This window comes from Vulpes lagopus, chromosome 11 (assembly GCF_018345385.1).
Source record: "Vulpes lagopus strain Blue_001 chromosome 11, ASM1834538v1, whole genome shotgun sequence".
NCBI lineage: Eukaryota > Metazoa > Chordata > Mammalia > Carnivora > Canidae > Vulpes > Vulpes lagopus.
Genome location: NC_054834.1, coordinates 95,529,337 through 95,544,346, shown reverse-complemented (window position 1 = coordinate 95,544,346; position 15,010 = coordinate 95,529,337). Strand labels below are relative to the sequence as shown.

Genomic DNA, 15,010 nt, shown 5'->3' with positions numbered 1-15,010 from the left:
CCTTTAGTTCCTTCTCGGAATTTTAAGCCATCCATTCCTTCAAGATGCAGTATATCAGCATTACTGCAACAATATTTTATATCTAGAGATTTTCTAAATTTTACAGGCAATTGAATCTATAAGCATGAAGACAGACTCTACCAATGAATTTTTGTGGGGTGTTTTTGCTTTAATTATGCCAAAAATAATTATTTCTGAGACTCAGTGTAAGGTAATTATTGTCTGCAAAACTCAGTGTTCTTCCTCAACACAAACAAGGATAACCAATAATCTTTAATTTCTCATTCAAAAGATAATAACCAAACTATAAACAAAATAAGAAATTAGCCAGAAAGCTATGGCTTGTTCCCACTCAGCAAAAAAGTATAACTGGAAACAAATAAGGTACAATTTCCAAAACTGGATATTCTTGAAAATTTTAAGATTTTCATTTGTAAAAGAGTAAAGAAGCAGTACTATACTTTTCTAGTCAGCTTGATCTGTTGGAAGGTTTTACATCAATATTGACAATCTTAGTACTTCCTTTTTTCCTATCATACAGTCAGCTTTATTATTATTTTTTTTCAGTCAACTTTAAAAGGCAGTTCCTCACATTAAATTTATGTGTTCCTAAAAATGTAGACTAAGTTATATGGGCCAAGGTCCACCCTGTATTTTGGGGTAGGAGGGAGAAGTTATTCCTCAGAAGCAAAAATTCTGGTACTAAGTACTTATTAACTTTATTCTTTGACAATCAAACACATAACTTGAGTCCAATGAGAGCATCTGATTTGCCACATCTCTTGATTTCCAACCTTAGTCATGATGTTTTCCTTTTTTCTAGTCCTTTTAACAAATTGATGGCAAAAATGTAGTGATTACATGAATTTTTCTATACAAAGACAGTGTGATCCTGCTGATTGAATTTCTGACTCACAGATATTGCTACTATGAGCTAACTTGAGATGTTTGCCTACTAATATAAAAACTTATCTTTGGTATATAATAGGCAATTATGGGGTGCTAATTTGCGAAAACTGAATATATAAAAATGGAGAATTGCCTGAAGTAATTAATAATTTTAGAGCTGGAAGGAAATTTAACAATCATTTAATCCAAACTTAATTCCTAGATAAAAGAACGAGGCACAAACAGATGGAAAGACTTGGCTAAAATCATACTTCTCATGAGTGCCAGAGCTAGAACTAGAGTTGGATCTAATATTCCTAGTCGATTACTCCTTACATTAGACGATATTCGTAGTTTAGAAGTTTTATTATTTGGAAATTCATCTTCCAACGGGTCTTGGTTAGAATTATAAAACAAAAACAACAAAAATGTTCAAATTCTGGTGTCTATTCTTCTTTCCTAGTTTATTTTCTGTTGAATAAACAATAGTTTAACTTTTGAAGGACAAGAGGTTAGGACGGACAATTGAAAGTGGATAAAATAAAGGAAATGGACAATTTAAAGTGGATAAAATAAAGATCTGATCATTATGCTTTCCTCTAATCCTGAAACAGGCTGATTTCAACATTTAGTCTTAGCTATTTGTCACTCACCTTTCAGACTTGCTTATATACAAAGGTTGTGTGGTAACAGGTCTCAAGATGTAGAGGTGATTCACAAAGTTCATTTGAACACTGTTTCCTCATAGCTACTACTACAAGCATGAAATCAATTTATCTCAAAGGAGGTTTTAGTCTTAGAGAGCTCACATACATAATAATCTCAATCAATGAAAATAATAGGCAGCTTTCTGTTTATTCTTTAGACTAAATGCATATCAGATGGAAAGTAAATAAGGGAGTAAAGCAAAAGTTAACCTAGGAGAAATTTTTTTTCACTGACAGGTTAAACATTAATTCATAATGCATCAAAAGATTTATTACATTATAATGCATGGCATATTTAAGACACAAAACTTTATGAGATTTGAGGTGACTGCTTATAACAAGAGCTTTAAGAAAGAAATAAAAAAAAGACATTTTATAAAAGGGATGGGAAAATTAAAATTGCAAGGCTAAATCAAAATGAAAATCTGAAAAGTTAAAGCATATTTGTTTTTATTTATAGACAGCTATCACATGAATTATAAAGAAAAAGGATATTAGAATGGAACTTGGATAGATGTATGCATGCTATGGCTAAGAAATAATGTTCTTACATATTATGGTTAGTGAGAACATTATCAGTATAACAGGGACTTGTGATTTAAAAATATGCAGAACTTAATCTGTATTTTAGAAATAACTTGTATAGTGTTATAAGTTGAAAAGAATTAAAAAGAATAACTAATACCAAATATACACCTGTTTATAAGAATTCAGAAAAGGCTGCAATCTGTATTAAAAATGACACAATTTCAAAACAAGATGCATGTTATATAAAAAGGGACATTTTAAGATTTACTTGCTGCATTAAATCCATGGTTAAATCCACGAAATTTCCTTTTAATTACCATTTAGACAGAAACATGCAAATAGTCTTAGGTTCTATGTAGAGACTTCCCCAAATCCACTAAGGCTACAATATCCCCTTTCTGGGAGCTAAGCAGGTATTCGGGTAGCTGCTTCCTCCTCTGCATCAGCTCGGTTTGCATTAATTTCTGCAAGTGTTCGGCCAAACCGTGCCCATTCATCATTTCGGGGAACAGCAATCTGCTGTTAAAAGAAAGACAATGTTTTATGTACACTAAAATAAAAAAGATCATCTTACCCAGTATTTCAGTTTGTTTTCAAATATTTTTCCATTAAAAAGTAATAATTGACATAAATGGTCTTTCCATAATTACAGGGAATATAACAATGCTTTACAATACATTTCAAAACAAAAGATGATGTTTGGGAAGTGTGTTGTGACAGCCTCAGAATTGCTTTTGCTGTTATCACGATCAGTACAAGAGAGAATAACAATGATGCTCTGCAAATATAACTCCCATGCAGTATCTCGTGGATTTTGCTGGTGAGGAGGAATTCCTCAAAAAATTTTACTTCTCGCTCTATTCCAAAGATGAAAAAGTTTTTGAAGCATATTTCAAAGACCTGGTTTCTTAGGAGTGTTTATTTTTTTGTTTGGAGCATAAAGTAACCTTTTTCAATATCTTAATCCCTTCACGAGAAGGTACACTATCTCTTACCACATTAGCGATGTATAAACAACTAAAGGGGAAAAGAGCCTCATGATGCTTTTGCCTCTCTGAAGCATCCGATGACGCAGACTTTTCGATAATTGTCATTATCATGTTGGAGAAATCTGGACATTGCCATATTAGGGCACAAACCACTCAGTATAGCAAATGCATGTGCCTACTTCTTAACCTGCCATATTAGATCAGATTGGATAGTAATAGCCAACATGGTAGCTACCAGACACATGTGTGACTATTCACACTTAAATTACTTAAAATGAAATAAAATGTAAAATTCAGTTCTTTAGTTATACTAACCACATTTTAAGTGTTGGACAGCCATATGTGCTTAGTAGCTACTGTATTAGTGCAGATACAGAGCAATTCCATCTATGTGGACAGTTCAATTGTCTATTCTAAATGATTCAATCTACCTCCCTTCAGATCCAATTGCTAGAGGCCACAGGGTGTCCAGAGGGGATGGGGAATCATAAGGCATAGCAAAAGAAAGAGTGACTAAGGCTTCTTTTAGTCAGGGCTAAAAAGGAAATTACTCCTGGATATTGTGTATACCCACCCCAAGTACTAAAGATGAGAGAGATGCAACTCATCCTGCTGGATTCAGTGATATTGCAACAAGGTTCACAAGTCAAGATTCACCTTTCACACAGTCATCAAATAATTCTCAAAAGAAACAACTTTTGATTTCTACTACCTGGCCCAAACAAATCTACAAATGCAGAAAAATAAGAACTTGATTCTATAAAGCCCTGAAGTCTGTAACTAAAAATCTATAACTCAACTGTAACTCCAAATTTCTTCTTCTCCCTGAAGAGTTTCTAATTTCTAGTAATTTGTGCTTCAAGAAATAAGGTACTTCCAATGTATGACATTATCCTCAAAATCAATTGCATGGGGACACAGAACATCCAGTTTAGAAAGAAAATTAATCTCAAGAGTTGCTTCTGTCGTGGAAAAAAGTTTTATCTTTATAATCATATGGTTTATACAATTCATGAACCTCAAAGACTAGTTTTAGCCACAAATATACCATAACATAACTACAAAGCCCTGAAAGCTAAACAGATGTATCAAAATTGCAGGCAGTGAGCCCCATACCTCTCCCACGTCATATATGACAATCTGTCCTTCAGAATCACCCACAGCAATCTCTCTTCCAGAATGGGTCCATCTTACACGATTAAGAGCAGGATTACCCTCCACAGAAATGCTAGCAGTTGGCACCTAAAGTCATTTAAAATATAGTGCAGTGTTAAAAGTTTCATCAAGATTTCTATAAACATGTAAAACAGTAACTCTTCTTTCTTCCAATCTGGCTACATTTTTTAAAACAAAGATGAAAATAGATAAAGAATTTTTCCAACTTTCTTCCTGTTCAGTGATATATTATGAATGACATTACAGTCAATCCTTGAAAATGGTTTGGGAAAATAACTTAAGTTCTTATATAAGAAATTCTCCCATGGATACATACATCATTTTGAAAGATCTTCTCTTAATAAAGGATTTTGTTGTTATTTTAACTCTTTTAAGAAATCAAGCTGTTTGAAAACGGATGGCCAAAATCCCATTTTAAAGAAACATTTCAAAAGCCCTCATAAACAGATTACAGTTCAATTTTAAAGGACAGAAATTACTTCTGTAGCTTGTGACTCTGTCAGCTGAAACCTGTGATTTGAGCCAGAGTTCCTAGAAACAGTTCATACTGAAGGTGCAGTATGGGTCTTTCCAAAGCTCTTGTTCTCATGAACTGTCTAGAGCAGGGGAGGATGATAACCCTAACACAATGGCACACACACCGCCCCGCCCCCGGAATCTGACTGTACTTCTATTATGCTGAGGAAAAAGAGATTTATTTGCCACACACAGAGCAAACATTCAATGTGACTCAGACTGGAAGCACAATAAAATTTTTGAAATCTGATTAAAAGTAATCCTTTAAACTGACACTAGTCATTCTTGGACGACTAATTTAACTCCTGGAATGCCAAAACTGTTACAGAGAAAAACTATAATTTAGATATATTCTTTCAATTAATGATTATAGGAAAGGTTCAAATTTAACTGTAACCACAAATCTCAAACACCAAAACCCAAACTAAAAAAATACAATTGGTACCATTCTAGGTAACTATAAAGGTATAATTAAGCCCAACCATTTAGTCAGGGTTTGATACCTTTTCCTATGAGTATTTGAATGTTCTTCTTCAAACTACTAAACCAGGAGTTAGCACACTTAATTACTCTTATATTTCTAATACATAACTTCCTTGCCCCATATAACCATTTTACTTTGGGATTTCGATGGCTACCACCAGAAACAGGAGGAAATATGGGAAAGACTGGGATGTGGGGGAAGGCACCAAGAGACATTCCCTTCAATAATTGTTTCTGACAGAATGGCTAAAACATTACTTCTTACCACCACATATCAATATAGAATTCAAGGAACATTTTAAGCTGAAGTTGGTAAAAATACAAATACCTAAAAATAAGTAATAGCTGTAGTTACACTTCATCGCCAATAAGTGATTTTAACATAGTAATTAGGAAATTTGCTAGTTTCTATATTCATTTTACAGTAACAATATGTTTTCAGTCCTTCATGGAACAAGTCATCAAAATACATTTTTCTTTCATTCAAATAAGTCAGGCTAAAACTAATGTTTATGGATGATACACAATTCTGTCAAGGCTAAGAGATAATTTAGAAATCCAGAATTAGGGTTAACATATTTCAACAGTCTGAAACTATCTGCTTTGTAGCCTATGAATGAAAAATATCCCAGTTGCCTTATGAATGAGACTTTGCCAGGACATTATAGACATGATAGTGCTTTTCAAAAGTAAAAGGAAATGCCCCAGTGCTCTTGGCAACATTATTTCTCCCTTCAGTTCTGCACAGCATGCGGTTTATTATTAAGGGTACAAAGCTTATTTGGTTTCTTTGTGATGAAGCTACAATCACAGAGCCCTTTTACATTCCTTGGGATAAAAGGAATTTCACAAATTATTCAATAAATCTCCAATTTTCTATTTTTCACTGCAATTTTTGTTATTTTTCTGCTCACCTCTGTGTCGTTATTGAGATTCCACAAATCCAGCCTCCCCATGCCATCCACACAAGCAAACAGGGCTGGGTGGGTGGGTGACCACATAACATCATAAACATAGTCTGAATTATCCTCAAATGAGTACAAAGGCTTGTTATTCTGAAAGGGAAAAGTTGATTCTGAGCATAGTCAAAATATAACATACATTCAACATTTTATGATATTTAACTCAGCCTAGAAAAGTTCCTGTTTGTTTCACTACAGAATTACCTGAATTATGAACTAAGAATCAACTACTGTACTGCAGTTTCTTTTTAACTTGTAGACACCATACTGTTTTAAAAAAGGAACAGAATGTGCTTCAAACACATTTGTCTATGAGAGGATTCTGGGAGGATGACAGCAACTGCAGTATACTTTTTGAACTCCTCTAACTCTCCCCATAAACCCAAACAAAGCAATGAGGAGAGCAAAACCGAAGATTTACAAACAATACATACAACAAAATCAGGACACAAAGCTCCAAATATAAGTGAGTAGAAACAAACCTCTGCCAACTGCAAGACCTATGTCGTACAAACACCTGTGCAGGAAGAAGTGTGGAAAGGCATGGGGCCAGAGAACAGAAGAGCCTCATAGTTGCAGCAAATACTCACTGGGCAGTGTTAGGGAACACGCTGAGTCTGAGAACAGTAGGAAACTGGGAGGGAGTTCAGTGCAATTCTACTTCTAAATAAGTGCAAGCACACTCCAATGTTTATTATAAGTAAGGTCTAATGGTGCAGTCTGAGTTTTATAAACTCTCAAAATTAACAAACCAAAGCCCCTATTTAAGACAAAGTCTCACCAAAGAGAAACTGCTAGGAGTAGAATCAAAATTGTAGCATACAGCACAGTAGAAACAAAAGGAAAGAGAACACTCAGATAAAAGTAGCAGAGAAAAACAGAAAAGGCACATCTGAGAAAGTATAAGACACAGAGAGATAAATTTCCACTTTGCAAAAAACACAGGAGAGAGTTTTAGCCTAGACTACGAAACCAGAAAAGTTATCCTTACTCATTCTCACCCTCCTAAAAGTAGAGGAAAACTCATTTTACTAGTAGACAATAAGCAACAAAAAACGATCTTAGTCAAATTCCACGCAAAGTCATTATGGCAGATCTTCAATTAATGGTGTCATGACAATTAAATGTATGGACAAGAAGAATGATGGACAAGTCGGATTTGCACATGCACAAGAATGAAGTTGCACCCCTCCTTCCTCATACCATAAAAGTAACTCAACATATACTGGCAGTCCTAGCCACAGCAATCAGACAACGAAGAGAAATAAAACAGGCATCCAAATTGGTAAGAAAGAAGTAAAACTTTCACTACTGGCAGGTGACATGATACTATATGTAGAAAACCTGAAAGACTGCACCAAAAAACTGCAAGAAGTTATAAACAAATTCAGTAAAGTCTCAAAATACAAAATCAATGTACAGAAATCTGTTGTATTTCTATACACCAACAATGAAGCAGCACAAAGAGAAATTAAGAAAACAATCTCGGGGCAGCCCCAGTGGCTGAGCAGTTTAGGGCTGCCTTCAGCCCAGGTGTGATCCTGAGGACCCTGGATGGAGTCCCACGTCAGGCTCCCAGCATGGAGCCTGCTTCTCCCTCTGCCTGTGTCTCTGCCTCTCTGCCTCTCTCTCTCTCTCTCTCTCTCTCTCTCTCTGTCTCTGTCTCTCATGAATAAATAAAATCTTAAAAAAAAAAAAAGAAAATCTTATTTACAATTGCACTAAAAATGTAAGATACCAAGGAAAAAACTTAACCAAAATGGTGATAGACCTGTACCCTGAAAACTATACAACACTGATGAAAGAAACTGAAGATGAAACAAATAAATGGAAAAGACATTCCATGCTCATAGACTGGAAGAACAAATATTGTTTAAATGTCTATAATTAACCAAAGTAACCTACACATTCAATGCAATCCCTGTCAAAATACCAACAGCATTTTTCACAGAACTAGAACAACCAACCATAAAATTTATATGGAACCACAAAAGACCTCAAATACCCAAAGATATTCTGAAAAAGAAGAGCAAAGCTGGAGGTATCACAATTCCAGACATCAAATTATATTACAAAGTTGTAGTAATCAAAACAGTATGATACTGGCACAAAACAGACACACAGATCAATGGAACAAGAAAGGAAAACCCAAAATAGACCCACAATTATATGGCCAATTAGTCTTCAACAAAGCAGGAAAGAATATCCAATGGAAAAAAGTCTCTTTAACAAATGGTGTTGGAAAACTGGTCAGCTACCTGCAAAAGAATGAAACTGGATCACTTTCTCACACCATACACAAAAATAAGCTCACAGTGGATTAAAGACCTAAATGTGAGACCTGAAACCATAAAAATCCTAGAAGGGAACACAGGCAGTAATTTCTCTGACATCAGTTGTAGCAACTCTTTTTCTAGATATGTCTCCTGAGTAAAGGGAAACAAAAGCAAAAAAAACTATTGGAACTGTATCAAAATAAAAAGCTTCTGCACAGTGAAGATAACAATCACTAAAACTATAAAAGGCAACCTATGGAATGGGAGATGATATTTGCAAATGCCATCTCTGATAGAGGGCTAGTATCCAAAATATATAAAGAACTTACACAACACCCAAAAAACCAAACAATCCAATTTAAAAATGGGCAGAAGATATGAACAAACATTTCTCCAAAGATGTCCAGATGGCCAACAGACACCTGAAAAGATGCTCATCGTGATTTATCATCAGGGAAATGCAAACCAAAACTATAATGAGGTGCTCCTGGGTGGCTGTTAAGTGGCTGACTTCATTTTTATTTATTTATTTATTTTTATTTATTTTATTTATGATAGTCACACAGAGAGAGAGAGAGAGAGAGAGAGAGAGAGAGAGAGGCAGAGACATAGGCAGAGGGAGAAGCAGGCTCTGTGCACCGGGAGCCCGATGTGGGATTCAATCCCAGGTCTCCAGGATCGCGCCCTGGGCCAAAGGCAAGCGCCAAACCGCTGCGCCACCCAGGGATCCCAGGTGGCTGGCTTCAGCTCAGATTGTGATACAGGATCCTGAGATCCAGTCCCACATCGGGCTCCCCACTCAGTGGGGAGTTTGCTTGTCCCTCTCCCTGTGCCCCCCCTCTGCTTGTGCTCTTTCACTCAAATGAATGAATAAAATCCTTAAAAAAAGGAACCAGGAAATATCACCTCACGCCTGTCAGAATGGCTAAGATCAACAACACAAGAAATGACAGGTACTGGCGAGGATGTGGAGAAAAAGGAACCCTCTGGCACTCCTGTGGGAATGCAAACTGGTACACCCACTGTGCAAAACGGTATGAAAGTTCTTCAAAAAGTTAAAAATAAAGGTCATCCTATGATCCAGCAATGACATTGCTGGGTATTTACCCAAAGAATATCAAAAACACTAATTCGAAGGATATATGCACCCCTATGTTTAAAGCTGCATTATTTACAATAGGCAAGATATGGAGGAAGCCCAAGTATCCACCTACTGATGAATAAAGAACACACACACACACACACACACAGAGGAATATTATTCAGCCATAAAAAAGAATGAAATCTTACCATTTCATTCATTTACCATTCATTACCATGAAATCCACCATGACATGGGTGGATCTAGAGAGTATAATACTAAGCAAAATCAGTGAGTCAGAAAAAGACAAATATCGTATGATTTCACTCATATGGAATTGAGTTGAATTTAAGAAACAAAGGGAAGAAAAGAAAGAGACAAACCAAGAAATAGACTCTTAACTATAGAAAACTGATGGTTACCAGAGGAAAGGTACACACTGGGGGAAAGAGGTTAAACAGGTGATAGGATCAAGGAGTGCACTTGTGATGAGCAGCAGGTGATGTATATAATTGACGAATCACTATATCGTATGCCTGAAACAATATAACACTATTAGGTTAAGTAACTGGAATTAAAATATAAACTTAAAAAAAGAAAAGAAAGTAACTCAAAATGTATGACACATCTAAATAAAGAGGTAAAGCTATATATAACTCTTACCAGGAAGCACAGGAGTAAGTTGTTGTAACTTTGGACTTGCCAATGGTTTCAAAACCCAAAGCACAAACAATAAAAGTCAATAAATTGGGCCATATCAAAATTAAATACTCTTGTGCTTCAAACAATACCTTCAAAAAAGTGAAAAGACAACACATACAATACTAGAAAATATCTGGAAATCAAAGTGGCTTGTATCTAGAACACTTAGAACTCATTAATAAAAAGGGGAAAATATGCCAATCAAAAAATTGGGCAAAGGATTTGAACAAACTTTTCTCTAAAGGAGATCCACAAACAGCAAGTAATCATTTAAAAAGATGTTCAACATCATTATCCATCAGGGAAATGCAAATTGAAACCACAATGAGATTTCATTTCACACACTAGGATGTCCATAATAAAAAGGACAGATAATAGCAAGTGTTGGTGAGGATGTAAGAAATCAGAACCCTCATACATGCTGATGGAAATGTAAATTAGTGCAGCTGTTTTGAAAAATAGTTTGTTACTCAAAATGCTAATAATTAGAGTTAACACATGACCCAACAATTCCACTCTTAGGTATATACCCAAAAGAAATGAAAACATATGTACACAACAACAACTTGTACCTAAGTGTTCACAGCAGTATTATTCACAACAGCTCAAAAGTGGAAACAACCTAAAAATTCGTAACTAAAGAATGGATAAACAAAAAGCAATATATCCATATAATAGGATAGTATTTGGTCATAAAAGTAATGAAGTACTGATACATACCACACATGGATAAGCTTGAAAATATTATATGATGTGAAATAAGCCAATCACATATTGTGATGCCATGAAATGTCTATAACAGGAAGTTCCACAGAAACAGAAAGTAGATTAGGTTGTTTCCAGGAGCTGGGTGAAAGGAAAAGGAGGAGTGACTGCTAATGGATAAAGGTTTCTTTCTGAAATTTGAAAATGTTCTAAAATTTGATGGTGATGATAGTGCATACCTCTGTGTATACTAAGAATTGCACACTTTAAAAGGGTAAGTTTTATGGTATATGAATTGTATCTCAATAAGCTGTTATTTAAAAAAGAAAAAAGATAAAGTGAATTTTTTAAAAACTGGTAGACAGAAATGAACAAAAAGATACACCTATAAAGGCAGCCCCTGAAAAAGAAAATCAAAACAATACTATATACGAAAAATAGTAACTCAAGAGAACTCTCCTAAAATAAAAGCTTGAAACTACATACTTAAGAGTATCCTGTGTATCTGGGAAAATCAACCCTTTAAAGAAAAGGGGAAAAAATGTAATCACTCAGGTTTTCTAAGACCAGGTCACAATTAAGGAAAAGAAAATCAGATTGTCCTCAGACTTTTTAACAACAATGCTTTTTGCCAGAAGATGACAGAATAATATATTTAAGGTAATCAAAAAAAATGTATATCATGGATTTTATACACAGCCAAATTGCCCTTTGTAACCTGACACTTGTGCATATAAAAATAATGCATCCACAAGCATGCTACTGCAGAATGAACCTCAGATAACCAAAAAAAAAAACAAAAACAAAAACAAAAAACAAAAAACCTGAGGAGATGTCACCGTAAGGACAGGAAAATACAAAGTGATTCATGAGCGTAAAGTTCTCTTTCTGGAAGTATACACAATCCACAACTATACACAACATTATGAACGATACAGTAAGAATGCAAAATCCAGACTGAGAAACTCTAACAGGACAACCAACCTGGTTTCTTCCTCTGTAACAATAACCAAGAAGAGAAGGAAGGAAGCCCTATCTTAAGAGGGGCTCAAAAGATGTGTCAATTACAAACATAAGGAGCTCATTTGAATCTTGCTTCAAACAAATAGTAAAAAAAAAAAAATTTAACATCGATGGGCTATTTAATGAAACTAAGAAATTACTGTTTATTTTTTGGGGGGTGTTATACAGAGTATCATGGTTATGTTTTTTAGACTTTATTTTTTAAAGATACATACTGGATATTTGTAGATGAAAAAATATGTCTGCATTTGCTTTAAAATCCAGGGGTAGGGAGGGCTTGTACATGGGAATGAATCAAACAAGATTGGTCATGTGCTGATAATTGTGGGAGCTAGGTAATGGGTTTATCATACCATGACTTCATTATACTCTTCCTTTTTGCTTTTATCTACTTAGAATTTTCTATAATCAAGAGTTTAAAAATATTTATAATTTTCAGATATATAGTAAATGTCAAAAGCATGACTTAACAGCCAAAAATGTTTGCTTGTAATTAAGAAATATTTTTACAAAACTTAAAAGCAAGAAACAGAAACTAAGAGGTTTTTTTCCTCTCCAGATCACTATTTCCTATAACTCTCTTTGGTAACAATGCCAAATAAAGTCTCACTCTGACGGAGTGGTTTTCAACATAGGATGGGCATCACAATCATCTGCAGAGCTTTTTAGAAATCCAGACACAGCCTCCCACCCAACCATAATAATTCATCAGTGTTTCTGGTGTTGTTGCACTAGTGATTCTGATGCACAACATGATTAAGAGCCACCATGCTAAGGTATATTACTCTTGAGGTGATAGTTTTATTTATTATTAAAACAGAAGTTGTTCAGAATTAACATCATGTTCACATGCTCAACTCTGTAAGACTATATACTGGTCTAGATAATTTTCTAAAGAAGGGGTTATCAAAAGAAAAATGGGCAAAAGACCTGAATAGGTATGTCATAAAATGGCCACAAAACATGAAAGATTTGTTGAACCTCATTAGTCTCAGGTAATGCAAACTAAAACCACAATGTAATACAACTGCACGCATCAGAATTATTAAAGTGAAAAAAGGCAGAATATATTAAGTGTTGAGAAGGCAGCAGAACGGGGAATTTTCATATGCTACTAAATACTAAAATATTTAGTAAGCTAAATATTTAATATTTAAATGCTACTAAAATATCATTTTCATATGGTATTTTCATATGGATTATAAACTGGTAAAACCATTTTGGAAAATTCCTTGGCAGTATCTACTAAAGCAGAACATAGGCATATCCTATAGCCAAGTATTTTACTCCTAGGTATACACCCAACAGAAATGAGTGCTTATCTCCATCAAAAGACAACTACCACTATGCGAGTAGCAGCATTATTCATAACAGCCCCAAACTGCAATCAACCAAATACCACCAACAGTAGAATGGATAAACTGTGGTATACTTACATACCAGAATAGTATACAAAGAGAGAAAAATCTACAGCTCTACTCAACAATATGAATGAATTTCACAAACATAATATTAATAAGAAAAGCAGCCAGCTATAAATATTATATGATTCCATTTTTATAAAACATGAAAAAAGCTGTATGCAAATTATATTATAATGTTTATAATGAAAAAGAAGACTGCTAAATATCTCAGGAAATTATTCAGATGAAATGTTTCATCTACTCAGTGCACTATGAGGCAGCCAGAGAAAAAAGCAGAATGTATTATAGCTGGGTAAAAGATTATATTAAAAATAAATGGCAACAAGTTCCCAAATTTTTTTTAAATGTGATTATAGACCTTTCATAATTGTTTTAAGTTTAATTTAGAAAACACGATCATCGAAGGACAATTTTTTTTAAAAAAAGAAATCACACATTTAACATCAAATACTGTTTCATAAAATATTAATTTTATATAACTGCAAATTAAAATCCCAAATGGATCACCTAAAGTACTTTTTAGTGGTAATATTTTTTCTTAACTTGAAGACAACTTCTGCCTAAATGGCAGAGAGGCAGTAGGGAGGAGTTGAAGAGGGGTACAAGCCCAGAACATTGTCTCAGGGCTACCAATAACTAATTTTAAGGCTTTGGAAAAGTCACTTCATTATTCTAAGCCCCTATTTCCGTATTTATAAAACAAAGGTTTTGTATCAATGGTTCTGACCCTTCACTATACATTGTAATCCTTCTAACTCTGGAAAAAATTTTATTTTATTTTATTTTTTTTTAATTTTTATTTATTTATGATAGTCACACAGAGAGAGAGAGAGAGGCAGAGACATAGGCAGAGGGAGAAGCAGGCTCCATGCACCGGGAGCCCGAGGTGGGATTCGATCCCGGGTCTCCAGGATCGCGCCCTGGGCCAAAGGCAGGCACTAAACCGCTGCGCCACCCAGGGATCCCTGGAAAAATTTTTAAAATACGCTGTTGCTTGGATCTCCCCCTTAGATATTTTTATTTAATTAGCCTGGCATGCCAGAGCACTAAAAGTTTTAAAAGTTGCCCAGGTTATTCTAATGTGACCAAAACTAAGAACCACTTAACTAAATAATGCCAAAAGGTCACTGAAGCTCTAAAATTCTTACAAATAAAATATCTGCAAACATATCTGCCAAAAGAATGAATCAAAACAAGCTTCTCTGAATGACAGATAGCATCTGGATATGCAAAAGCAGCTCATTCTAGTACAGTGATGCAAATAAACACTGTATGGTCAAGTGAGAAGCCAAATTTTTTCTGAGTTCTTTACAATTATGTGTTGGGTTGAATAGTGTGCTCCACCCCCTGTGCAAATTCGCATCCATCTAGAATCTGTAAATGTGATGATATTTAGAAACAGGTTCTTTGCAGGTATAATCAGGTTAAGTTGAAGCTATACTGCATTAGAGTAGGCCTCAAATCTAGCGTAACTGTGGTCTTAAGAGAGAAAAATTTGTACAGAGACTCAAACAGGGAGGGAGAATGCCAGTGATGACAGAGGCAGAGAC

General features: G+C 34.8%; 1 protein-coding gene across 5 annotated transcripts in view; it reads right to left on the bottom strand.

Moving 5' to 3' along the window:
- Window positions 1–1,724: 1,724 nt before the first annotated feature.
- Window positions 1,725–15,010, bottom strand: part of DYNC1I2 (dynein cytoplasmic 1 intermediate chain 2) — a 58,983-nt gene continuing 45,697 nt past the window's right edge. For 3 of the 5 annotated variants that reach the window (XM_041722166.1, XM_041722165.1, XM_041722168.1), the window contains 3 exons: window positions 6,202–6,342; window positions 4,229–4,354; window positions 1,725–2,642 (listed from right to left, as the gene is read on the bottom strand). In XM_041722166.1, coding sequence (XP_041578100.1) covers window positions 2,529–2,642; window positions 4,229–4,354; window positions 6,202–6,342 — 381 coding nt within the window. In that variant the 3' untranslated portion in view covers window positions 1,725–2,528. The remainder of the gene's footprint in view (window positions 2,643–4,228; window positions 4,355–6,201; window positions 6,343–15,010) is intronic. The other 2 variants (XM_041722167.1, XM_041722169.1) reach the window with 1 other exon arrangement.